The 27,151-nt window shown below is 46.7% G+C and overlaps 2 protein-coding genes across 7 annotated transcripts in view; one reads left to right on the top strand and one right to left on the bottom strand.

Annotated features, from left to right (window-relative positions):
• Window positions 1–23,204, bottom strand: part of dnm2a (dynamin 2a) — a gene marked incomplete at its 3' end in the record, with an annotated part of 28,513 nt that extends 5,309 nt beyond the window's left edge. For 2 of the 6 annotated variants that reach the window (XM_083677476.1, XM_083677473.1), the window contains exons 1-20: window positions 22,774–23,200; window positions 15,722–15,795; window positions 15,413–15,562; window positions 15,115–15,318; window positions 14,016–14,114; window positions 13,749–13,909; window positions 13,439–13,581; window positions 13,165–13,300; window positions 12,955–13,022; window positions 12,271–12,409; window positions 9,951–10,037; window positions 9,719–9,789; window positions 8,305–8,356; window positions 7,153–7,167; window positions 4,020–4,130; window positions 2,183–2,292; window positions 1,955–2,066; window positions 1,133–1,297; window positions 661–884; window positions 185–427 (exon numbers count right to left, since the gene is read on the bottom strand). In XM_083677476.1, the coding sequence (XP_083533602.1) occupies window positions 185–427; window positions 661–884; window positions 1,133–1,297; window positions 1,955–2,066; window positions 2,183–2,292; window positions 4,020–4,130; window positions 7,153–7,167; window positions 8,305–8,356; window positions 9,719–9,789; window positions 9,951–10,037; window positions 12,271–12,409; window positions 12,955–13,022; window positions 13,165–13,300; window positions 13,439–13,581; window positions 13,749–13,909; window positions 14,016–14,114; window positions 15,115–15,318; window positions 15,413–15,562; window positions 15,722–15,795; window positions 22,774–22,934 (2,525 nt within the window). In that variant the 5' untranslated portion in view covers window positions 22,935–23,200. Of the gene's footprint in view, window positions 1–184; window positions 428–656; window positions 885–1,132; window positions 1,298–1,954; window positions 2,067–2,182; window positions 2,293–4,019; window positions 4,131–7,152; window positions 7,168–8,304; window positions 8,357–9,718; window positions 9,790–9,950; window positions 10,038–12,270; window positions 12,410–12,954; window positions 13,023–13,164; window positions 13,301–13,438; window positions 13,582–13,748; window positions 13,910–14,015; window positions 14,115–15,114; window positions 15,319–15,412; window positions 15,563–15,721; window positions 15,796–22,773 lie in introns of those variants that run through there. The other 4 variants (XM_083677474.1, XM_083677475.1, XM_083677472.1 and 1 more) reach the window with 3 other exon arrangements.
• Window positions 23,205–23,626: 422 nt separating this feature from the next.
• qtrt1 (queuine tRNA-ribosyltransferase 1) lies at window positions 23,627–26,753 on the top strand. The gene is made up of 9 exons (XM_083677492.1): window positions 23,627–23,922; window positions 24,100–24,168; window positions 24,279–24,417; window positions 24,541–24,735; window positions 24,962–25,100; window positions 25,245–25,320; window positions 25,415–25,524; window positions 25,720–25,804; window positions 25,898–26,753. The coding sequence occupies exons 1-9, from the start codon at window positions 23,635–23,637 to the stop codon at window positions 26,048–26,050; spliced, it is 1,254 nt and encodes a 417-aa protein (XP_083533618.1). The 5' UTR covers window positions 23,627–23,634; the 3' UTR covers window positions 26,051–26,753.
• The last annotated feature ends 398 nt before the right edge of the window (window positions 26,754–27,151 follow it).

Genomic DNA, 27,151 nt, shown 5'->3' with positions numbered 1-27,151 from the left:
GGACAGTGGGGTCTCCTTATCTATCGAAACCAACAGACACTCAAGAGCTGGTGCTGCAGTTATTAGTGGCATCACTGATAACCTGGGAATTCAACAATGAATCTGTGGTATTATGTGAGGCGACATTATTCCCTGGGTAAGAATAGGTACTGCTCTCCTGAGGGGGGAGCCACGGTGGTCTTACCTGGGCACACCAGGGGGGATGCGGGCGGGGCGAGAAGGGATCAGTGGGGGTGCACTGAAGGGGTCCTGGCTGCTGTTGCTGCCAAAGGCATTGATGGGGGGGCCAGGGCGAGAGGGGATGGGGGGCGCCCCAAACGCTGGGGAGGGGTTTAGGGGTGGTCCCGGCGTTGGGCCTCGCACTGCAGGTGGACGGCTGGGAGCAGTAGCGGCGGCTGCTGCAACCGGTCGACGCTGGGGGGTGGGACTGGGGAGGGACAGAACAACGAGTGGAAAGAGAACAAAAAAAAATAAGAGGTAGAAATAGAAAAATAAATACTCTACATCACTACACAAATGAGTCTCTTACCCAAGTCATATCTGACAAAGGCTCCAACTATAACTCCCTTATGTAAAATCCTATCTCCCCCCATGTTGTGGCCTACACTACAGTCCAGCCCAGCCCAGCAGTGTCCTCCCCTCCCCTCCCCTCCTCCTCACCTGGACTCCTGCATCCAGCTGTTGTTGACGGGCGGGGGCACAGGGACGGACACGGTGGTGGTGCTGATGTCACCAATGAGGTGCAGCGCCTCCTTGAGGGCGTGGTACATGCGCAGCATCTCGTCCCTGCGCTGGGCCTGGTCGGCAGACTCCTCCATCAGGCTGTTCTGGTCCCCAGACGAGTAGAGGTAAGCCAGCAGCTCCGAGTGGATGAAGTCCTTGGCCTGAGCGGGTAAAAAGGAGATGTGAGAGGAGGAGAGGAGAAGGGATGGGGAGGGGAAGGTAAGAGTGGAGGAGTAGCTATGGACGCCGACGGCTTCAGAGTAACTTCCAGTTGACATGGAAACAGAACTCACTGCCGCCTCAATAACCTCAGTAAATCCACACCAGTTGAGAGTATCCTAACCTCATTTCTCACAGAACTCTGTTCCAACAAGACCGAGCCGACGACAGACAGCTACTCTCCACTCACGTTATTGATCATGAGGTGCATGATGGTCTTAGGCATGAGGTCTCGGATGGACTTGTTGACGATGCCGGTGTAGGAGTCCACCAGGTTACGGATGGTCTCCACCTGCCTCTCCAGCTGAGGGTCCATAGAGAAGGAGTCTGCAGGGGCAGCATCCTCATTGTCCACCTGGGGAACAAAACACACAAACACTCATAAACACGCGCCACTCGGTCACGGCTTTTCACTGTCCTGGTGCCCCGCTGGTGGAATGAGCTTCCCACTACTGTCAGGACTGCAGTCACTACCGATCTTCCGCCGTAGATTGAAAACCCATCTCTTCAGGCTACATCTTAACAGTCCCTCCTAAAGACCTCTTCACCCCCACTACCCCCCTGTACAAGTTCTCTCCTGTTAATAATAAATTTAAAAAACTGCCAATGGCCCCTGGTATGAGCATTGATTACTTTGTCTCATGATGACTGTTGGATAGATGATTCACTTACTTAAACAAATGTATTTGTTGTAAGTCTCTTTGGATAAAGGCGTCTGCTTAATGCCATAAATGTAAATATAAATGTAATAACTGTTCAGTCCAGGGCTGTTTCATTTGGTTCAGCTGTCAACATGACTGGTCCTTCTTCCAAGTATAAGTACCACATAGGCACAGGCTCTCACTGTTTGAAGTGAATACAGTATATCTAACATTCTGCAACTGGTGTTATAAACAGTACACACTGTATATAACATCCACTCTCCCTGGGATGTTAGAACGACCCGGTCTCTCCAGATCGAGGGCATCCAGTTCAGCTTTCTAGTACCTCTGCCACGACGGTCTAGTCATACCTGGTCCTTCTCAGGATAAACGCCTGCCCTGAGGAAGGAGGCCTTCCAGCTGTCCACGTCCTCCTGGGAGTCACAGGCCAGCTCTACCTGACGCAGGTCCTTATACACGTTCCTGGTTGGGGGGGGAACGCACGCAGCACAGAGGTCAAACAGAACTGGATGAAACAAGGACATGCGAACGAATAGCTGCTCAAGACACCCGGAAATGCAACCATACACAGCCCTGACCTGGACTCAGTGTTGAAGATGGCAAAGATGTGTTTAGTGGACATGAAGCCTTTCTCTACATCTCTCAACTTCAGGTTGTCCAGGGGCAGCATGTACTTCTTCTCTTTCTCCTAAAGTGACACAGAAAGAAAGTATTTGAAAAACACTGAAAGTAGCATTATTAGGAGGGCCATTGTAAATCCATTCACGGACGAGACAAAACTGTTTGATACAGCACTGAGCTGCTCCAGCAATGAGCAGACAGGGTGGAATGTATTTCCTCTGTCTGGGAGACCACCAAGCTGGTGAGAGGGACGGGAGGATGAGGGAGAAGAGAGGAGGAGCATGCGGGAGTGCTGGGGGATGGGGTGCCAGCTTTCACTGTCGAGAAGAAGCATCTGGAAACGTTTATGTCTGCACTAACACAGAGAGCAGCACAGTCTCAACAGTTACATCACTCAGAGCAGCACACAAGCCCCTGCCCCCTCTACAGACACACACACGAACTGAAGCACAAGGACTTAAATACACACATGAAGACATACAAATATCCATGCGCTTTCACATATTGTAAGCAGACAAATGTAGCATACATACACACAAACATATACACCAATACACAAACATATAAACCGGACACTGACACACACACATACACACACACACACACACACACACACATACACACATCCCCCAAACCCGCCCCCAGTAACCCAGTACGATTTCCTGCAAATTCCAAAGTCAGATCCCGGCTGGAACATTTCAGCCCGCCTGCCACGTCAGTTGGCTTCCACCATCCTCCCTCTCTCCTTCTCTCATACCCTTTCTCCCTCTTTCCCTCCTTTTCGGCCAGCGAGGACCGGTAGAGACCGAACTGTACCAGTCGTTTTTAGGGAGTAGGTAAAGGTTGTGGGTCATGAGGGTTGTCTTTTGCTCTGTCCAGTATCTTTTTGAGCCATTTTTTGTTTGGCTGTGCGCATTGACACTGCCAAGGCCTGGGCTGCTCTGGGACAACGTCTACAAGTGGATCACCGGTAAGTACAGAAATAAGACTACATTTGTGAATGCATGCGTCTGTAAATCCTAAACGTTTAGATAACAAGTCATCCGTGCTGTGTGGTTTCAGTTTATTATATATCAAATGTTAAAATCACTTTTGTTTGTCTAATTAGAACAGCTATGTAATACTAGAGTAGAGTACATCAACTAAATCGTAGCCTCTTGCATGCATTTACAACCTTTGAAAGGACCTAAAATCCATTTCAAACTTTCAGATCTTCATCACTATGTAGTCAGAGAGGGCAAACAGTGTCCAGTTTTGTTAAGTTGTCAAATGTTCTGAGTTATTGCTTATTGTCAAGTTGAATTCAGAAAAGAAAAAAAAACTAACCCAACGCAGTTATATTTGGACTTCCATGTGTGGTTTCTTTATCTGGGGGGGTTCAAAGGAATGTTTACTCTGTCTCCCTTTGCCCCCAATCCTGTCCCTAGGGCACTGACCTGCAGTCAGAACGACCTCGCGGCCCTTCCCCCCCTCCACCCTCACCCCCCCGCCTGCCCAGTGTTCAGACTACCTGTTCATCAGGCTGCAGCTGAACAGTAGTCTGCACATTGGTTAGGCTGGGCCGGGACACACACACACACACACTCCATGGGAGAGAGAGAGGACCCATCAGGCCACCAGGGGCTCCAATGATGTTCTAGCCTGATCTCCCTCACAATAGCTGTGAGGGGAGGAGGTAGGATGCAGATGGTATATCAGACTGGTCTGATGAAGATCTGACTGGTCATCAGGATGGGTGGTTCTCTGGCAGTGTGCATGTACTGTTTATTCCCCAGGGGTAGCCCAGTCTCTCACCTCCTCATCCTTGTACCAGGATAGTGACTCGGCGGTCAGGACGAACCAGTACTCCTTGGAGCCTCCCTTCATGATGCTGATGTTGATGGTGAGCCAGCCTTTACGGATCACCTGTCATAGTTGAAAGGGGGGGGGGGGGGGGAGAGGGGTGGCATGGGAGAGGGGTGGGGGAACAGGGTATTCCAGGACGGAGGGGAAACATGTTTGTCATACAGGCTCATTGAAGGTAAAGACACTGTCTCCTGGCATGTTGTGATACTGTAAGACTACCTTGACTAAAACTAATAAAAAACCTTACCTTATTACTCACTGTGAGTGTTTTTGCTTTCTCCAGTTCAATAGCAACATTAAGTCATTAAGCATTCTGCTACTTCCTAATGGAGTATACTGCTCTGGGAAATACTAAACTTGAGGTATGTACAATGACCACAAAACACAACAGCATCACTCAGAAGGGAGAATTAGCTGAAAACATAGAAAAGGCTTGAGTATCAACCAAACAAAATGGGGCCAAATGGTGTACAGACCAAATGAGCCCCACAAAAGGGTCAACGGACAAGAGGTCGACGGTGGTATGTTAGGGTCAGCAGGTCAGTACACACTACCCTATACACTCCTACAGTCGTTAAAACAGACAAGGGTTAGTGGGGTTAACTGGGCACGGATACACTCCAGTGTAGGGCAGAGGGGCTACACACCTAGCTACAGAGAGCAGAGCAAGAGGTAAGGAAGAGGGAGAGGCGAGAGGAGGAAGAGGGAGAGGCCAGAGGAGGAAGAGGGAGAGGCGAGAGGAGGAAGGGGTGAGAGGGAGATACTGTGAGGAAGGTAACACGCAGAGAAAGAATGAAAGGTAGACTGAACCACAGCCCAGGTTCAGAGAGCAGAGGAAAGGATGGAAGTAATAAAAGGGTACGGTGGAAAGAGGAGTTAAGAAAAGGGAGAGGGAGGGAAAAAGTGAGATGGAGAGGCACTTAACAAGAGTTAAGTGTTTTGGATGAGGGTGACCCTCTTAGCCATTGCTACCATTAGTAACCTAGACCCCATACAGTGCTAAAAGCATCAGGGGGCACAGCTATTAAACCATTAAAAGGATTCTGGAAAGCAAAGGCCAATTCAGCTGAGAGAACAGGTCTAGTTTAAAACGGCCCTCAACCTCTCCTTCTCCTTTGTGTTTTCTCGGGAGGACTGGGGTGAGTTTAGGGGGAAAATACGCATTAGTAGGAAAAACAGGAAAAGGAACGAGAGAGAGAGAGGAGGCAAATAAAAAACAATTTAAAAAAAGAGTTGAATTTGTAGTTTGCCTTGGAGGGGAAACGCCTCAAACCCCCTCAGAAATGAGGACAAATTAAAACCCCCGGCCATGTCAGTGGTGAGTGTGATGACATAAGTACATGAGAAGAAAGACAGAAGATGAGAGTATGAGATACATGCTTTGTTTCAATACTCTCGTGTCAAATAAGCAAACCTGGTGAGCAGGATGGGTCGGAAATGAGCTGGGTCCAGACAGGGGAACTGACTAAAAGAGCTGGGTCCAGACAGGGGAACTGACTAAAAGAGCTGGGTCCAGACAGGGGAATTGACTAAATGAGCTGGGTCCAGACAGGGGAACTGCCTAAAAGAGCTGGGTCCAGACAGGGGAACTGCCTAAAAGAGCTGGGTCCAGACAGGGGAATTGACTAAAAGAGCTGGGTCCAGACAGGGGAACTGACTAACCCTAACCAAAGATGGTCTAGAATGGCAGGTGCCGGAATTGGGCTGTGTCAAATATCGCATAGTGCAAAAATCAAGCGACCAGGGAACATTTCTACACACATTTCCATCCATCTACACACAACTGTTGTCTGACAAGTTAGTAAACCTGGATATATGTATTGTATTTTCTTTCCAAATGATTACAAAACTTCATAACTCGACAAACATAACTCTTAATCACATATGATCAGCCAATTTCACAAACCCCTTTAAACCCCTAATAGAATTGTTTCATTGGACACCAATTTCTACTGTTAATAATGCAATTACGGGAATGTCAATCAAAGCTGTTGAATCATTTGCCCTTCTCCCACCACTGCCACCCTCTGTGCCCTGATTTAAGTGATGAAGAGCTTCAGAAGGGTTGTGATGGTGAGAGATAGAGTCTTGGTGAAATAGTGATGATCGGAGCACAGTGAGCGAGTTAACATGCAAGAGTGAGTATAATATGGTTTAATTTGGTAATCAATGAGAGGATATAGAGAAAACATTTAGAGAAGACAAACAACTCACAAACACAAATCACAAAAGTTGGTGTGACTCGTGTGATTCATCATGTGTGCCCCCCCCCACCCCCCGCCCCATCCCTCCCCTGTTGTCCCTGTGATGTTCGGGATGATTCTCCACAAGGCAAACTGTGTTGGTCACCGAGCCCAGGGCAGCAGGAGTGAGAACCAAAGGCAGGAGAACTGACGCTGGCCACTCTCACAGGGATGAGGATACATCACCCAAACTCTTCTTTGTTCTTTCACAGACCATCACAACATTACATTTCACCAAGTGGTACAAACCATATGATGCAAACGTTTCTGGATGTGCTTGGAGAGGGAAGTTTCAGAACTGGTTTCAACAGGTCCAACATTTTTTGAAAAAAAGTGAACATAAAATATTAGTAATAATTGATCCAATTATTGTCCAATTAAGACAATTACTAGCTTGTTAGATGAAACCAAAAATTACTGAGCATAACCCAGATGTTATTGAGAATACCATTACCGATTACGGTAATTTTAAAAGTCTAGGATTGTAATTGCTCTCAGGTTTTCCATCAGTCTTGAGACTTAAGACTCTACCTTCTCCTCCTCGCCCTCTTTCAGTCCGCTTAGCTGCAGAGTAGAAACATATGACGAGAAATAAACAGCTCATCATTTTTGAAAAACATCAACTCTAGTATGGGGGGGGGGGGGGAGGGGGGGCTTGGTGAAGAGGAGTAGCCTGGAACAAGGAGTCAGAACTCTTATGGCCCCAAATACTGTTGACCCCATTCCCTCCCTCCCTAACAGCGTCCTGGTTGGCTAACCTGTGTTGGCCTCAGTTCTCCTGCTTGGGTGACCCCTGCTGACCCCTAACAGGGTGTGGCTTGGATCTGTGGGGTACTTACCAGAATCTCACCGTGCTATGATGGGAAGGGGGACGGGTTAAAGCAAAGGATGGCAGGATAAATCATAACAGAGGGAAAGAAGGAAGCAAGCAAGCATTGGGTGGTGGTAGGGGGGGGGGGGGGGGGAGAGGAAATGAGTAGGAAGAGATTGTGATTGTGGGAGAATGATTGAAAAGGATGGGATCCATGAGACAGCCATAGAGAGAGAGATATGGAGGGAGAGAGAGAGAGAGAGAGAGAGAGAGAGAGAGAGAGAGAGAGAGAGAGGGAGCAAGAGAACAGAGTTACATGCAATTAGATTGACTTCAAGTACCACAAATCGGTTATTTCATATTGGTTGCTTCATTAATGGTGACTGGATCCATGCATATTCTGAATTCCAATACAAAAGTGCTTGAGTTAGTAGGAACACTGGAAAACAAACAACATCATTCAGTGATTCATTGTTGCTTTGCTGGGGGGGTTTCATGCCTTCGCTGTACTACAGTGCATGCAAATACGTGATCAAAGTGATGGTGGTAGTAGAAACATAGCTGTCCAAGTGCAGGGAAGCAGGGAAGGGAGGGGGCTCAATGACTCACTAGGGCAACTCTCCCCTTGCTGCGATGAAGTTGCATATGGCATTGCTCTGGGATAACATAATCTGTCAAAAATGTACCCCTACTGGGATGCAGAACCTGAGCGGTGCGCTTTTAGTGTTGATCACAGTGAAGCAGTCATCACATCACTTCAGGATTTACAGAACACATTTTTAAGCATATAAACATTTTAATAACACTTCTGCTAGAGTAATATGGATAACAAATGAAAGGAGAGGTACCAGATTTACAACGCAATGGCCAAGGGGTTATTAAATTCATACCTAGCTTTATCAAAAGACTGGGTGGGCTTGTCTGTTGGTATTTAGCTATAAGCAGGGGGTTTAATGGAAACCCCTTGGCTGTAAAGTGAATGACGGGAAGTGTAAATGGGAGGTTATGTGAGTCTCTAGGCTGACAGGGATAGATGGGGTCAGGTATGGTTAACAGTGGGGGGAATATGTTCCATACAGGGCAGTGTCAGTCGACAAAGCTGCTTCATATTGGGGATAGGTTAAGACAGGGAAGGGTCGGAAAAAAATAACAGGGTGAGGAGAAGAGTGAGAAAGTGTACCTGGTTTGGAATGGCCCTCTTCTTGTTGGCAGCAGTGTTCCTCTGCTGGGCACTGTTATGAGGAGGAAGAGGAGGAGGAGGAGGCGGGTTTCAGAAAGACAAAACAGAAAGGAGGGAGAGGAAAAAGTCAGCATCACAAGCAGGTATCACCCAAGGTACTTACAATAACCTGGACTAAGCAATCAATCACATCGTTCACAACAGTTTGCAATTCTACCCCTCAATTCCAGTGATCATACAGAGACAGACAGAGAAAGAGTGAGCGTGGCGTGGGGGGGTGGGGGGGGGGGAGGAAGATGGTGACACAGACACACACACACACACACACCCTTGTGTGATATCTGACAGCCCACCTGTTGTTGCCGTACCCCGGGGGGCTACCATCATCCATCCTTCTGAAGTCAAGACTGAAAGTGACGTCACCAGAGCCGTTAACACCCCTCCCCCTACCTGAGTTAACCGACCCCATGCTCCATGCGCATGACAGAAACCCCACACGCAGCGCACACATGGACGAGCTCTCTAGACCTACACCTCGCCCACAAGTCAAAGGCATACCTCAAGCAAGAGGGAGGAGGAGGAGGAGGAGACAGCTCCTCTCGGCTACAACTACATGCTGGGGAGTCCTGCCGTAATTGCTACTCTGGAGGACGTACGGGAAGAGCAACGTACAAATCACGCCCTCTCTTAAGGGGCGTCCCATAGGAGCGCCTGAGCAGTCGGCGAACGTGCAATCAGGATTCCAGAACGCCAAACTGGTTCGATGCTGTCAATCTCTCCGCTGTCAAAAGTAAGTCTCTTAAAGCACACTCCAAATGAGGGACCTTGCGATCAAAACGCCTAGATGTCAGTGGGGGAACGTGCCCCAACAAGTGATGCATGCTTGATTCGGCTGGTTAATGAGGACCATGCAGGAGAAATGCAGAGCTAGACTGACCCTCTGTTACCCTAGCCTCCCCCCTGCAGGCTACAGAGGTGATGTTCTAGCTGATGATATTGCTTGTTAGATTGATCTGAGTCACTGCACACAGCATGTGGTTCATTATCCTGTGACGCTGTTCCTTGTTAGAATCATCCTGTTCTAGTGGGATTAACTAGCGTTTTTTAAAGGAATGGATCAGTTTTTCTTTGACAACAGCAGTAGAAGTAGACCAACACATCTGGAGGGGGACACAGTAGCCCTTGGGGGGTCTCTGCAGTCTGTACACAGCAGTCCAGAGGGACCAAACACGAGCAGGTGCAGATCGGACTTGGGGCAGCAGGGAGTTAGTGGGGCACCCGGGGTCAACAAAAGCACCTTTGCTGGTAGCTGGGTGCTGGGACACGAGCAGTTGGGGTGGGATGGGATAAGAAGGGATGGGGGGGGGAAGAAGTTCAGAGGGAAAGGCATTACGGTGGGGGAGGGGATGCATACTTAGCAAAGCCTATGAAGTCCTCGTGGTTGGTGTTGATGTAGGACAACTCAATGTCAATCAGCAGCAGAACCTTGATTACCGACAAAGAACCGTCATTAAAATGGATTGTTCAAATCTGAAAATCATTCAATTTCAAATGGAGAGAGAAGACCGTAAGACACTGTGGTGTTAGACACATTCTCAGATTCTCATGTGGGTAGTCTTTCTCTCTCTCAGTCTCAGAGCACTGACCTGGTCCTTGGTCTTGCCCTCTCTCTCTCTGACGTAGGTGGTGACGATCCTCTCCGTTTCCTCTCTCAGTCTGGGGTAAGAACCCAACTGCAAGGTAACACACCACACAACTGCAACACTGACTGTATAAACACACAGACACACTGAGACACACACACACACACACAGACACTGACAGACACACACGCTTTTGCATGGATTTACTCGGAGACTTACCTCCCATACCCATAGATAAATTGCAAGAAAGTACAGGAGATTAAATAAGCATATTTACTGACACACACACACACACACACACACACACACACACACACACACACACACACACACACACACACACACACACACACACACACACACACACACACTTTCTCAACTAAAAGCATGCACACAGGATGAATGCCTGTGGTCTATGAGGCAGTGAGGCATTTACCGTCAGCTGGGGATGATCAAGACGGAAACAATGAGTAATGCTGTGATAATGACCTCCTTTACTGGAGTCAGACTTTAGAATGTTCAATGAAACAACCACATATCAAAATGATATTGAATTCAATTTCATTTATATAAGTGAAATGAGTATGAACACAGACATTCCGACTTATCATAAAGCATATTCATCCCAAGCTGATGGTGAAGTTTGATATTATTGCATATTAGTGAAGAATACAGGAAAATGGAGAGGAAGTTCAATGACAGAATGAAGCGTGGTGGTTTCTTCAGCTGAAGTAATAATATCACAGTGGTAAGGGGGTGGTACAGGCTGTGGTGTGTGGGTCTTTTGAAATGCAGTTCCCCCCACGGTCCACAAGATGGCAGCTGAGCACTGTTGCTATGGCAACGCTCCACTACAGCGCTCGCTGAGCAAAGAGAGCCACAAGCTATTTGCATGATTTCCCTCACGTTCCCTTTCCATCCGGTTAAGCAGACAGTAGAATGTCAATCGTCATTGCTTGGTTAGAGAGGGAGCATAGCCTGTGCTCTTGTGCTGACAGACTGGGCCTGAGCCTTGAGGAGGAGGAGGGAGGCAGTGGAGGGTGGGACATGAGGCGGAGAATCACTTTAAATGTGATGGAATCAAAATGAGTCGCACAAATGATGAAGGGGCCGGGGAAATTTCAAAATATGTTTAGAAATTGTGTATGTGATTTGCAAGTCAATGCTAGATCGGTATGCTTGAGCCTTATGGGCCGTCGGAAAAAGAAAGGGGATGGGGGGGGGGGGGGGCGTGAGGGGATACACACAATCTAAGCACTGAGGAGCGTAGGAGGATGGGGGTGGGGATGGTTTCATTAGAGCTGGGTTCTGATTGGCAGGGACAGGGACTGGCATTCACACGATGAGACGTTTAGACGATACTCTAAATCCCAGGGTCTCCCTCTCGCTGTAATCCCGTCTTTCCCGCGGTTGGGTCTATCCTTGGTTACCTTGACGGCACACTTCATGACGAGCGCGGTGAGCTCAGACACCACTAGGTCCACACATTTCAGGCTGGGAGCTCGCAGTTTGAGGATCTGCTTTTTGACTATGGCCTCGAAGGCCAGGTCAGGGGTGAACAGCCCCGTTCTGAGGGTGGGTGGGTGGGTGGGGGGCACGAGGGGGATTTGTGTGGTGGTGGTGGTGGTGGTGGGGGGGGGGGGGGGGGGGGGGGGCAGTGGAGAAAGGGATAGGCAGAGAAATAACAAGAAGAGAGGGGAGGAGAGACAGAAAGACAGGAAAGAGAGAGATAACAAAGTATTTTGTTTAGTTAGTTAGTCATCTGTATCTTTTTATAGAAATACAAGTAGAAAAGGACAAGCCGCAGGTTCTCACATCCTCTTCACGTACAGGGCAGTTCCTCTCAAACTACTTCAGTGAGGCAGAGGTGGATGCATCATGTCCAACTCATACCAAGGAAACAATGGTTTCAGATATCAGTGCTACCTGTGGTGTGGTGATGAGTATCCCTGGACTGATGGGGACTAGAGTGAGACCTGCAGCTTGTCCACGCGAGACCAGAGATGCTCAGGGAAAAGCCATCCCCCCCAACCATCCCATCTCCACGACGACACGACAACCGTCACAACACTCCAAAAACACGACAGTCCCACCTGCACACAGGGCTAACTGGGGCGGACTGAGGGAGGTCAAACTGCACAGAGCCCAAATCCTCTGGCCAGATATACAACTTAATCCAGACTATAGAATAGGGTCTTTACAGAGAAGACGAGCGCGAAGATATTCAAAGAGGCCATGGACAGCTGCTCTGGGCTAGTGTGCCCCCTCAGGTGCGCCCCCCTGTGGCCAGGTTGGGTCAGGAGTAGCTGGACACCTGCAGTACCTTGCTGGTGCACTGCCTGACTGTGTTGATGAGCTCCTGAATGACCAGATCGATACATTTGATACAGGGGGTTTTCAGCTTAATGAGCTGCTTTTTCACGATGGCCTCAAACGCCAGGTCTGGAGTGAACAGGCCCGTTCTGAGGACGCACAGAGAGACAAAGACACACAGACAGACAGACAGACACACAGACAGACAGACAGACAGACAGAGACAGACAAGTACAACAAACAGGTTATTGCATAGCCAGAGGTACAGGGTTAAACACAGAAAGACAAACACACCCGAGGAATAAACAAAGACAGGAAGACAGAACAAGAGGAAGAGAGATAGAGACAGACGTTCAAAAGGCCAGACAGAGACAGAATTAAAGCAGACAACCAACAAATGATACGTGTCAAAAAAATAACAGGAAGGAATACAAACATAGAGAGAGACGTTTAGATAGAAGGATAAGGAAAAGAGAACAAACCACATGGCAACGGATGGATATGGGCATTAGTAGAAATACAAAGAGAGAGAAAAAAACAAGGGGGAAGATATCACACAAAGAATAGGCAGGAACGAAAGGTGGGGGAAGAGGGGGAAGAGGGGGAATAGAGGACAGCAGGAGCAAGTATGTGTATCATTGGTGGGTGAATGCAGTGGCATCGGGACTCGGGTCGGCCTCTCCTCTCCACTTGCCTGACACCATGGACGTTCTTAATGGCGTGACTGATCTCCCTCCTCAACTCCTTCTCATCAAACACAATCTGAGAGAGGGAGAGAGAGAGATGACAGCAGATTCAGTTGTGTAGTCTCAAAGAACTAAATTCCGCAACGTTCTCCAACTGTGTTAAGACGCGCGGTAAAATAGGTTTTCGATGTTGAGCGAGCGCGACAGTGGGGCTTTACCTTGACCAGCTCGAAGGGGAAGCGTTCATGGAAGATGCGGTTAATCTTGGCACCGCCCGACAGCTCGTTAGTGTCCACCTGGTCCCCTGAGCCCTCAATACGCTTCTCAAAGTCCACCCCAAACTGCTGCACCATCCTGGGGAGGGTGTCGGAGACACGACCCTGGGCTTATTCACTGAGGTGGCCTTCAGGTGTACAGTAGTAAGGTCTGTGTTCGTGGGCCATGCTAGGTTCAATGTGTGTCTGTGTGTGTGTGTGTGTGTTCTGTACTCACTGCAGCAGGGCCTTAGTCTTGCGTGTGGGGTCATCAGGGCGGAAGTTCTTGTACTCCTCCACCTCCTTCTCCAGAGAGAGGAGCTGGCTCTGCAGCTTACTGCGCAGCCCAGGGAGGGTGTCCCGGATGTGGTTGGTCAGTTGCTGAGGAGAGAGAGAGAGAGAGAGAGAGAGAACAACCATCAGAGGGGGGAGGGGTGATGGGAGTGAGAAAGAAGGGAGGGCATTGCTGGGGGAGTGAAAAAGCCAACAGAGAAGAAAATGAGAGATAACCATGAAGATCAGTAGAGAGACTGCAGGCCATAGCTAACCTGGTTGAGGGTCTTCTGCAGGTGGGGGGTGCCCATGCGCTCGGCTACGTGTCTGTAGGCCGGATGAGACAGGAAGAACTTCCTCTCAGCAGCCAGAGCAGCACGAATATCCTTCCTCCCGTCAATGTCTTTCTGACTACGGTTCACCACGCCAATGTAGCCTGGAGTGCAAACACACACTAGGTTATGACTCTGCAGTTGGTGAGAGGGTGTGTGTGTGTGTGTGTGTGTGTGTATGTGTATGTGTGTGTGTGTGTCCATCCTCACCTCTACGCAGTGGTAGCAACTTGTTCTCCAGGATGTCTTTAGCGTCTGTCCCTTCATCCATCAGGTCCAGTTTTGTGATCACGCCAATGGTACGCAGACCTGGACAGAACCAAGTCTTATTAGGACTTGAGAGGTAGAATGACTAACGGAGACCTAATCCAGCCCTCCCCTGACAGTGGTCATAAAGAAAATGAGAAAATGAAAGGCAGGCCTTAGGACAAAATAAGCTACTTTACAGCAAAATGTCGCTCTTGTCTTTTCACAATGGCTATTGGCTGGATTATGTGAGTTTTGCTCATTTTATTTTAATGAGGAAGTTTTAGGAAGAGACTGTGTATCATAGTCTTTCTGTGATTTATTGTCCTTTATCGTTGAAGGGATGAAGCCTTGGTCCTTGGTCATAGTACACACTGAAACTACCCCTGCTCTAATACAAGTACTAAAATTGTTGACAGTATGGGACGGTATTTTTTGTTTCTCCCCTGCAGCTGGTTTCATTTAAATTTCGTATCGTTCCTGTTTGTTTTCAAGAAAAATTGCCAATAACTATTTGTAATTACTTATTTTCCCAAGCCTCTTTTTCTCTTGCAAATACAGTTTGCTACTGTGGATCTGTTTCCATAAACCATTAATATTCATGTCCCACAGGCCTGATTGGATGACAGTACGGTCACTGCCTCAGCCTTTCACGAGAACCAAAACAAACCCCACATGAAATGACGGTAGCTAGCTAACACAATGGTGCAAAGCCAATCAGAGAGGTTTTTTGCCCTCTACGTTAACCTGAATGGGAAGACCTCGAAAATGCAGAATCCACTGCAACAGATAGAGCATGAATCCCAATGGTAAGTTATTTATAATTAAAGTTCTGAATATGTTCAATGAGAATGCATAACTTGACTCAATGCATAGCTCACACTTCAAAACATTGCCGCCAAAGATACTAATCTTTCAAACAAGAACGTGTGCCTCTTAAGCTGTCATTGCGAATCCGGCGGTATACCGCCCAGCCCTAACAAGTACCCGTGAAAATGGCCTTAGTTAGCCCTGCCAAAGCCAACCATTCACTCTCTGCCCTAGCCCTGCCAGTGGGCCTCACCCTGTGGGTCCACCTCCTTGGCGATCTTGAGGGCATCAGAGTTGGCCAGGTCAGTGTTGGCCGGGGTGACGGCCAGGATCAGACAGCTCTCCTTGGTGATGAACTGCAGCAGCATGTCCCTGATCTGATGTTCGATGTCCACCGGCTGGTCTCCCACAGCAACTTTAGTCATCCCCGGCAGGTCGATGAGAGTCAGATTTAGCACTGCCAGAGAAAGAAAGGGACCGGTGTGACATACGACGTGTATGTGTGTGTGTGTGTGTGTGTGTGTTACTATAACCAATGTTCTGAACATTACCATTTGGCGAGTACACCCTCAGGTTAATGGGTATGGGCGAGATGCCTTTGTTGGAGCCTGTGATTCTTTCCGTCTCCGCTTCGATCTCCGACCGCACCTCATCAAAGTCCACAAACTTCTTTCCTTTACAGTGCAGGAACTCGGCATACTCTGCAGAGACGGCAGGAGAGACACAGGGATACTAGATGAAAGTGTTGTGTGGGCGCCAGACAAACCAGACAGTGTTCCTTGCCTGAGGCATAGTGGGGGCATAGTGGGGGCACCAATGCAGGGCAGCAGTGAAAGCAGACCAGAGCCACTCAGACTCACCTGCTTTGTTGTTGACCAGCTGCAGGATGAGAGGTCGACGGGTGACGATGCCTGACCCTCGAGGAAGAAAGTCCCTGGGAGATGGAGAGAGGGAGGGGAAGGAATACAAAGAGTGAGAGTGCGAAATGAAGAGAGGAAGAGACAGAAAGGTGGGGGGGGGGGGGGGCAGACAGACGAGAGAGAGAGAGAGAGAGAGAGAGAATGTCAAATTATTCATTACACTCAAGGTCCATTTCCACTCACCGTGTCCTGTGCTAAATTGATTAGCCCTGGGGAGTTTCACGCATGCGATCTGTCTCATAACAAATCAAAAGTGACAGTCATTTTCTCTCATCATAATGCCCTTGCAGATCAATTCATTTGTGCACCACACTAGTTGTTATGGTTGCATTGATTTTGTAATGCAGCGCTTTGTACTGATGTACTCTCACTTCAACTCCTCACAGCATGACTTAACAGCTGAGAGCCTCTGGAGGAGAAAGGTGAGGCAAGGTTTCTCACTGTGTCGTTAGAAGATAAGATATCACCCAAGATAAAAGCCTTTAGCTTCAGGCCTAATACTTGACTTTGACAGGGTGCAATATAACATTGACTTGCATTGCTGAAAGCCACACACACACACACACACACACACACACACACACACACACACACACACACACACACACACACACACACACACACACACACACACACACACACACACACACACACACACGATAGAGAGAGGCGGGGTGTATTTAACAGTTCATGTCTGCTGTAGACAGAGGCCTATGTTCCTTCCTCTTAGTGTGACAGGCCACCTGAGGAATTTTCAAATCCACCAGACTGGCTGAGTCAGCCCTAAGACCGGACTCCCCCACCCACCAGGCCCTGCAGTACTAAAACATTACATCTGGTGGTAATCATCAACTCTGGGCCCGGCCCGGCCGACACAGTCCTACAAGACGAACCTAAGCTAACCCACATTCTGCTCCTTCTCCTCCACAGCCTAATGCCAAACAGAGAGCAGCCTGAGGGGACTGAGAGAGAGAGAGAGAGAGAGACAGTCTGCTTTAGACTGGAGGCTAGGCCTGTGTGTCGCACCCACACCCACACCCACAGGACAGGAGGCATGCTGTTGTACAGTGACACTCCTACTACTATGGCCTCTGTGGAACAGTGGGAATGTTCTGGATGTCCTGAGTTCAGCAGAAGTGTTGTGTGCTGCACATAATGTAGAGCAGCCAGGCATTTGTCACAGAGGCTGAGACTATAGAAAACACTGGAGGGGGGAGAGAGGGAGAGACAGTGGGGGGGGGGGGGGGGGGAGGGGAAAAGAGGGTCAGGAGAAGAGGAAGAGAGAAGGGGGGAGAGGGAAAGAGCGAAGGGAGAGGAGAGGGGAAGAGGGAGGGGAGTGAAGAGGGGAAAAAAGAGAAGGAGAGAGAAAGAAAGAGTGAGGGCGAAAGGGAGAGTGACTGCGGGAGGCGAGGCGACGGACTAAATGGAGTGGACACGGGGGGGGGTGAGGTGGCGGCGAGGGGGCAGAAAGGGCAGACCTCTCCAAGTGTTAATGTATTAATGCATCTCTCCAGTTACACCACTCTCACTGGCTCGCTCCAATCAGCAGCTTCATCAGCTCAACTTTACACACACACACACACACACACACACACACACACACACACACACACACACACACACACACACACACACTCAAGTGACTCAAGCAGTAGCATAGAGGAGAAGACCATCTTAAATTGTTAAGAGGCCTAATTCGGCCACACTTCATGAACCTAAACACACGCACGCACACGCACACGCACACACAATCACACCATCACAAAAGCCCCACACATCAAGGGAAGAGTGGACAGGTGGGTGTTTGTCCATTATTGATGATGCGCTGTAAATGATGGAGGAGGCGGAGCAGATTGTGTATCATTTCATACATTATGGATGCACAAGCAAAGACCAGCAGTCTTCTAGCCTCCACCATCACAGAGAGAGGAGAGGGAGAGAGAGAGAGAGAGAGAGAGACATGGCCAACTCCCCTCCCCCTTGCCTCTGTCTCTTCCTTTCTCTCACAACCAGGAATACTCGTACCCCAGCTCCACAGAGGCTAGAGGCAGGCCAGATCTAGTTCAGGGCATGCAGCCTGTGTGAAACTCGAGGTCACAGTATGGTTCAAAACAGGATGGGTAGAACACAAACATGTCTGAGGTCTGGTGAGACTGATTCATGTGGATCCTTGGCATACATAATTATGTTTCCCACATTTAATGCCTCAGCTCAGTCAGTCTGCCCCTAGACTTGTGTGTGCACGTGTACAAGTGTGTGTGATGGTTTTTTGCCCTAATAAACAAAAATTCACAACCGTGTGGTCCGCCGACATTTGGCACAGCAAATCAGATAAGAGCCACACCCCAACGAGCTCGCAGCGCTAGATATGACCTCCATACTCCCGCCTCCGGGGACAATGACATCATCTCAAACAGACACAGCCAATATGGAGACCTCATGATTCTCTCTAAATTGCGAGTTTTTCATGGTTCAATAATGCACACATTAAACTGTGGAGAAGCCTGGAAAAAATAACATTTGGCCTGACAGTGTAATTCAGCACAGTAGCGGCCCATTCGACAAAAAGCCACAGGCAACCGTAACATTTCAATGGGTTGTTTGGTAATAGGCTTAACCATTTTTATAGTCTTTTGGGGCTGTTATTATTTGTTTACCATTGCACAGCTGTTTGTACTATTTCGGCCTAAACGGTTTAAGCAGGCCAGTCTGGAGAATAAGATGAGCTAGATATCAGAAGAGGACGGTTGTAAGAGAATTACTTATTGATTCTGTACTTTGTATTATAACTTAGGCCTACAGATCGCTTATTTCCATGCTTAAATGCACAACGAGGCTGTTAAAATAGTTCAAAACATCTGAGGTCTGTCTCAAACTCTCTCTTTAGGTGTCAAACACAAAAAAACACGCAAGCCAAACACTGGCTGACTCACTCGCACATAAACGAACAGCGCGCGCACACACGCGCACACACACACACACACACACACACACACACACACACACACACACACACACACACACACACACACACACACACACACACACACACACACACACACACACACACACACACACAGTCTCTGAGTCAGAGTGTTATTAGATTAGCAAAAACATTTCCAGCAAATACATAACACAACCGGCCTGTTCGGTTTTTCTGAGAACAACATAGGCACCAAGGAAACTCAATCACATCAGCAACGTGGACAGAATACCAGGCAAACTCAATCACAAACTCAAATACACGACCTGCTGAGGCACCAAATAGTATCACAACACCTACGACTGAGACGCAGAGGCCTAGATTCACTTAGTTGCGAAAACGCCTTCAACTTTTGTACCGGGCCTTACCACATTAGCAATGCATATCCTGCAATACATGCAGGGCCGACCAAACTGACGTTAGCAAGAGGAGGTGAAATGTCATTTGGCAAACAATGGAAAACATTTGCTAGTCAACGACTGGAGCGGCATGCGGCCGCCAGTCAAGCACATCAGAAAATGACAACAGAAGTGAACTGCATGGAATGCAATCACGACAAAGCTGCCGGATATTCCTGATTCGGAGAGAATCCCCCAGTGCATTTCCCACTACTGTTTGACTCTCTGTCATTGTTGGTGCTGCAGACAGAGGGAGGTCATTTCGCAGCCTGAGGGACCAGGATACCCTTGTCCACACACACACACACCTCTACAACCTGTCTCACTAATCCTACAGAGAAAACCGTAAAATACCAACAAAAAAAAAGATTTCCCCAGATTTCTTTTGGTCTAGCCCACCTTTACACAGACAACAGTACTGGTAAATGCCTCTGTGTAAACGGGTTTTATGTCATCAAACAAACAGCACCACTGCTGACACCAGCTCAATGTCCACACCGCAGAAGCTCTTACGCCACGGTGTGCACTGCATACCACTTGTCATCTTGGTAGGGAGCCTATTGCAACTTCAATCAAAAACACTATAAGACTGACTCAAACACTGCTCAAACCTAGCCGTTTGTCTTCAACATTGCAAGTAGGCCCATCTCAAGCCCAGGTCTGGACAATGCCACAGGAGCATTCCACTACTTTACCAACTCATATGTGAGAGAGCACCGGCTGTGAAGACAACATCATTACAAAGACAGAAACGTAGAACACCAACAGTCCAGCTTCATCGATGAGATGCCCATTAAGCGCAAAAGTCATAGTTGAGTCACCCCTGTGCAAACATTACTGTTGCCATAGTGACCACCAGCAAACCCCCCCCCCCCAAAAAAAAAATCCTTCCATGTGACAGCTGGACTTGACCTTGGGGCTAATAGCATGTGTGCTTCTGTTCACACTCAGTGACCCTTCAGGGACAAAGGGCTAATTTCAATACAAATGCCATAGCAAAGGTCCTGTTCTGCATGCATGCACATTGCCTCAAGGGAAGGCCTATTCATCAAACACTGCTAAAAATGACATGTTCATTTTTAGAGGAGGGCTGTAAATATGGATGTATGTCAATAACTAGGTATATATCCAAATACTGTAGCAAGCATTTGTCCCTCTTATATGCATATCTCATGTAGGCGTTTGGTGTATCTGAGTGTGTGTGTGTGTGTATATAAGTGTTAAATAACCTCGTATTTTAAGATCTGTCAACGAGCGGGGGAATGTGGAAGGCCTGTTCAGGCAGGAAAATTGAGGTCAACTACTAATGATAATTACAGCTGAGATGTGTCAACTGCTCTCAGAGTGCAAATTCCCTCTCATCTGAATCAACATGTATGTTAAGTGGAAATGTGTGTGTGTGCATGAGCACGTGCGCGTGTCTGTGTGTGTGTGTGTGTGTGTTGGGTTGGGTCACATTCTCAGTGTGAATGGGGAAACCTGCTTGACAAGCTGCTTTTGAGTGTGCTTGTTTTGTGTCTGAAGGGTGATCTCACACACTGCTGATGTGGGAGAGAGGGGCAGGACCAGCCTGTTAAGAGGGATGTGGGTTAGTCTGCACAACAGCGTGGCAGAGAACAGAGAACTGGCATTTCTACTGCGCAATTTCAAGAGAATCTAATGGCTGGAGAAAGACGGAAGAACAATAAGGAAACCAATTTGGGACGTCTGTAGTACACAGTATTTTCTTATGTCTGCTATGATGCAATCTTAAAGTAACAACCTTCAGTTTAGTTACATCCCAATAAACCTCTCCTTCATTGGAATGTCTAGAAGCCCAGAGCAGTGCAGGGAGAAGTAGAGAATCAGGAGGAAGTGATTCCAAGACACCATTGGCCTTAGCCCGTAGCCTGAGGCCAGTAGCTACACACCTGCTGTTTCTCTGTCTACATCACACACCATGCCTTTCCCCCCTTAGAGCCAACAAAACAAAACTGGGTTAATGAGTTAGTGACATTCAGTGCATGATAAAAAAATAAAAAAAAAGGAACAAACTACTGTAGCCCATCATGTACTGAAGAGAGCACAAAGAGACCCTCAGGGAAAAGTATTAGGCAACTGTGACCACAGTAAAAAGGACAATGAGTTGCTAGACATCAAACAAAAGTATACATATATACAGTACCAGTTAAAAGTTTGGACACACCTTCTCATTCAATGGTTTTTCTTTTATGTTTATTATTTTCTACATTGTAGATTAATATTGAAGACATCAAAACTATGAAGGAACACATATGGAATTATATAGTAAACAAAAAAGTGTTAAACAAACCAGAATATGTTTTAGATTTTAGATTCTTCAAAGTAGCCACCTTTTGCTTTGATGACAGCTTTGCACACTTTTGGCAAGGTGTCCAAACTTTTGACTGGTACTGTGTATATATATATATATATATATATATATATATATATATATATATATATATATATATATATATATATATATATATAGAGAGCCAAGTAGTGGCAGACTGACATGTGTATCCTGTCACTGTGGGTGTGGCATAGAGGTAGAAATAGAAAGGTGAGGACACCTGGGATTCCCTGCGTCCCAACTGCCAAAGACATGACATAACACCTCCTCTCTGCACATTAGCTATTCACCTAGCCTACTATTACTCACTGAACTCACTCACTCACTCACTCAAACACATTCACATAGGCTAAGCGTAGGCCAACATAGAATAATTAAAAAAACATTAAGTTTATAGTGAGCCTTGTTTCAAAAACCAATGGCCTCAGCTAACACCCACATGACACGTTTCAAAGTGAAGATGAAAGTGAAGCAAAGAAAACCAAATCACATCAAAAACAAAAAAACTATTTCACTTTCACTTTTTGTGGTCAACAGAAGACTACAGTCTCTATAGTATACAGACTGTATACAGTCAGAGTGAGCCAGCCAGTGGGCCTAGTACTGTACTGTCTACCACAAAGAAAGCTAGAAATGGGTTTGAAAACAAACTCATCAACCTAAAAGCGACCACATTTATTGGGGGATCTACACACGGAATGAGACACAATACGGTTTATTAGCCTATATGTTAAGCATTGTACAATTGAGCCCTCGGAGAGAGGCCAGATGTTCATTTCCGTGTTCAGCCCCACTGACTGTTGTCGCCCTCTTGCACCCTCACTGGCATAAGTGGCCCCAAAGGACTACTTGACTTTATGCCAAACTTCGCTGACTTTTCTTTAACTACATATGTAAGATGCGTCTCGAGGTTAGGCTCAATGAGACAATGTATTCATTATCAAAGCATAGTTTTTCATCTCCCTATGGCTTGCCCCGCAAAGTCGGCATCTAGCTACGTCAATTTTCGTTCCTTCTCTGCCCGCCTCTCTGTTGTGTTTGCTTTTACGGCAAGTGCGTAAATGTTGTTTGAGTATGTGACCCCCGTCATGAGAACAAATCGTCTAAAAACCAACTGGCTTTAGCTACATTCCTCCAGATTTGGTAGTTCGTGTCTATCCAGACACCCCTAACGTAAATTGAGCCATCTAGAGAGACAGTAAACACACACAATCGACGAATAATTGCCACCAGCAGCAGCAGCAGCAGCACCACCAACCTGCCAACGAAATTTTCCAAGACCGAGCTTTTTCCGGCACTCTGTCCACCGACCACAGCAATTTGAGGCAAGTCCAAGTTACAACTCTGGCCGATGGTACTGAAAGCGTCCTGAAGTTTGTTGATAAGGGGGATCAAGTCTTCCATCCCCCGGTTCCCCATGGTTTCGTTGGATCGGCTCGGCTCCCGAAACGCAAACTAGCTAGCTAGCGTAGCAAGGTGCTCGGGTTACTGAAGTGTTGAGTTCCACCCTTCAAGCTGCCCCCGTCTTTACTCTGTCAAAGAAATGTCCACTGTTATCAACTGTGTAACTTACAATTCGGATGAAATATCATAACGTGTTCTCAGAAACACGTCAAATATTCAAAGTCAACCAAACGGACAGAAAACTCACAACACAAAACTTCCACCATCCGGTCAGGCGAGTCGACACATCCGATCTCAACCGGTGATTAGGCTTCACCTCCTGTCATGGAAAAATCATTGCCAATTGGTCAATCTCACTGCTTCTCTATCAATTCTGTCTAGCCATTGGCTATTTTTGTTTCAATTATTACATCTCAATCAAAAGCGATACAGTAATATTATCATTCTACAGATAATAATAATTTCAACTGAACAACTCTATAACGCAATGATCCATAATGTGTTGTGTACTACTATTGTTTTTAAATGCATATTCCTTGAGTGTAAATCAATGCAACGTTTGTATGAGGCATTCATGTGAAATTCAAATACTGTTCGAGTGATACAATGTTGAACCTCGTTTTGAGTGATAGCAGTTTGGATTGATGAAAAAAAGTGAATTATTGTAGTTCCGGTAGTGATCCTTACGCTCACGTGCGTGTCGGCTCTGTCCAACATGGCTGCGCCCATAGTCAGAGGACCTGAGACGAGCAATCTGGAAACAGGCATGTCTGTAAAGAAAGGTGTTTCCATCGTTTCTCCCCTAGCGCTCCGAATTGTCGCTGAATGTCCAGTGACGAAAGCGAGAGCTTGTGATCTTACACTTCCGCACTGTATGGTCAGCACCCCAGTGTTCATGCCCGTGGGTACCCAAGGCACGCTGAAGGGAATCACTGTGGATCAGCTGGACGATCTTGGATGCCAGATCTGCCTTGGCAACACCTATCATTTGGGTATGAGGCCGGTAGGTTATGCTAAGGATATTTATTTACAGTTGTATATTACGTATACATGTACAAACATTAATGAACACCTAGCCTTGCTCGCTTTTAATAAGTGGTTAACAGGTTCTCTGATTTTGAGTTGTCAATGTACCTGGCTGCAGTGACTGAAGATAGTCCTTTAATTATTTTTTCCACAGGGCCCTGAACTGATTGAGAAAGCGAATGGCTTGCATGGTTTCATGAATTGGAAGAGAAACCTTTTGACGGTGAGCAGTGTTTTGATGACAGGAACAAATGTCTTCTGTGTCTCTCTCATGTTTAAATAATAAGTACATAAGTGTAACGTCCCCTCTATCACTCCGTCATGTCTTCACAGGACAGTGGAGGGTTCCAGATGGTGTCTCTGGTTGAACTATCTGAGGTTACTGAGGAGGGGGTCAAGTTCAGATCGCCCTATGATGGCAAGGAGATCCTACTAACCCCTGAGCAGTCCATCAGCATACAGAACAGTCTGGGTAGGCTATGTGTTACACAATGTAGTCTCATGAGTATGTATCTTTCCCCAATAATGCCTGTCTCTGTGAAGTTATTGAAGATAGAATTATTAATAACCTCACCTTATTAATCTGTTTGTCTAGGGTCAGACATCATGATGCAGTTGGATGATGTAGTCAGCAGTACAGTGACAGGACCGCGGGTGGAGGAGGCTATGAAGAGATCGGTTCGTTGGCTTGACCGCTGCATGGCAGCCAATAAGAATCCAGACAGACAGAACCTGTTTGCCATCATCCAGGGGGGGCTGGACACAGAGCTCCGCAAGGCCTGTTTAGATGGTGAGATTTCCTCCTGCTCCATCTGTGTACTTTCCTGACTGACCAACACACTCTGTTTTTCAGCATCAGTTCTATTGGTAAAACCCATGGTGGAAAAGACCTCATAGAAATGTATTTTTTTTTTTACTTATGGTGCTGCACCTGATCTCATGCTGCTGTCAGTCAAATGTTTCTGTAAAATATGCATTTGAGGGGGTTAGATGTGTCTCTGTTCTTGCTTATACAGAAATGACAAAACGGGATGTTCCTGGATTTGCCATTGGTGGGCTGAGTGGAGGTGAGGAAAAGGATGACTTCTGGAGGATGGTGACACTAAGCACAGACCACTTACCCCGAGAGAAGCCTCGTTACCTCATGGGCGTCGGGTATGGCTGCATCCTTCCTTATGTCATTTTATACTAATTCTCACTCAAGGTCTGTAGTACTTCAGCTTCATTGGTTGTGCTATATACAGTAGTATGTAGATATTGTATTATGTGGAACATGTGGATGCTCTGTGTATGTTACAGTTATGCAGTGGACCTGGTGGTGTGTGTCGCTCTTGGTTGTGACATGTTTGACTGTGTCTTTCCCACTCGCACTGCGGTAAGTGACATGTTAAATTATGAGAATGATGATTATGATATGATTCTGACTATAATAAATCTGTGTTTTGATTAGTTTACTTCTGTCTTCACAGAGGTTTGGCTCAGCACTGGTCCCGTGGGGATCTCTCCAGATCAAAAACAAGCAGTTTGCTAAGGACTTCCAGCCCATAGACTCAGACTGCCAGTGTCCCACCTGCAGGAGGTAAAGGTCCCTCAACCCTGGGAGACCGAGGGGCAGAATTGGGAGGGCAGAGGGATAGTTGAAGAGATGGAGATTGTTGTGTTACAACTCTCAACTTTCCTCTGTGTATGTTTGAAGTTGTGTGCAGCATTTGATTTGGACTCATGTGCAGTGCATTCATATATTTGGTGTTCCTTTGTTCCCCAAAAACTCCAGGCACAGTAGGGCATATCTGCATGCTCTATTCAAGAGTGATACTACAGCCATGCACCACATCACCATCCACAACATTGCCTACCAGGTCTGTATGTGTACAAGATGTGAACAGGCTTCTGTAAAGGATCAGTATTTGGGATGGATGTGTTAATAACTTTATCCCTCTCTTTGTGTCCAGCTCACTCTGATGCGCTCAGTGAGACAGAGCATTGTGGAGGGTCAATTCCCAGAATTTGTGAGAACGTTCATGAAGCGGATGTTCCCCTCGCCAGAACAGTACCCCAGTTGGGCGGTGGACGCTCTAGCATCGGTCAACATCACACTGGATTAAATGCACAGACTGGGACTTGAGCTTCTGTAATGACCAGTGCAACCTTTTATATAAGACTCAAAACGTCTTTTAAAACAAACTTATTTTTCTAATGAATATGTTTTTCTACCTTCAGTTGCCTCTGCCTGTATACTCTGTCAGCCTATTTACTAAGTCCAATCCTGTTGATGTGCCTGTTTTTATGCCGTCTTTGTTATCATGGTTGTTAAGGAGTATTGGTTTTCATTCATATGCAAAAAGAGTCAGGTGGGAAATATGTACTTTACTACTTTACTTTCGTATTGCCATTTATGTTTGTGTACTAGCCTCAAACCGTAAGCAGCTACAGTATATGTATGTTGCTGTAGCATCCAGTTTAGACTCTGTTGACTCAGGAGTGTGATAATGTGAGACTAGATGAGTATTGAAATCCAAGAACTGTCTCCTCTGAAATATTCAGGCAATGTTGTAGTTACCATGGCTACAGACCAGTGGCCCACCCTCTAAATGTCATGCTTTGCCTTTTTGTTTGGAAATTGTAGCTCATTTCAGAACATTTCTTAGTACTAATTATAAGGCTTTTACAGAGGTGTTTAATAAATAATTGTATAGTTGAGTGTATGTTTAATGGTAGTAGTAATGAAGACATAAAGGAAGAAGTTCTCCTACATTTTTGTGCTTATGACAGTGGACCACTAGAGGGCAAAATAAATCAAATCTGCTTATTTAACATGCTGGATTCATTTTGTTGGGAATAAAGAAAAATAAGTAGAGCATGTATGGTTTTGTCAGATTTGCATGCAGAGGGCAGAGTTCTGGCAAAACAATCCTCTGAGAGGTGGCTTTTGGAGCATTTCAATGTCCTGTCTCACCAAAATTGATACCCAATACAATGAGTTGCAGCTGGCAACACAGCATCTGAAGACAGAGAATAATGTCATTCATATAAACCTGCAGTCAAGCAAACCCACCATCTGGAAAAAGGCTGTTTGAGGTCTATGTTGTTGTTTTTATTATTATTTATTTTTTTATTACATTTTAGTTTAATATGTTCCTTGTTATTTGTACTTGATTTTAGAGGTAAAGATCCATCATTCATGTTGTTGTTGCTAGATATCTGAT

Source organism: Argentina silus (genome assembly GCF_951799395.1).
Source record: "Argentina silus genome assembly, chromosome: 9".
Classification (NCBI taxonomy): Eukaryota; Metazoa; Chordata; class Actinopteri; order Argentiniformes; family Argentinidae; genus Argentina; species Argentina silus.
This window is presented reverse-complemented; position numbering and strand designations above follow the sequence as displayed.

Coding starts and splice junctions, on each gene's coding strand:
- qtrt1 (XM_083677492.1), top strand. CDS start 23,635: ATGGCTGCGCCCATAGTCAGAGGACCTGAGACGAGCAATCTGGAAACA. Junction 24,736..24,961: donor CCGCAAGGCCTGTTTAGATG/GTGAGATTTCCT, acceptor TTGCTTATACAG/AAATGACAAAACGGGATGTT. Junction 25,805..25,897: donor TCCACAACATTGCCTACCAG/GTCTGTATGTGT, acceptor CTTTGTGTCCAG/CTCACTCTGATGCGCTCAGT.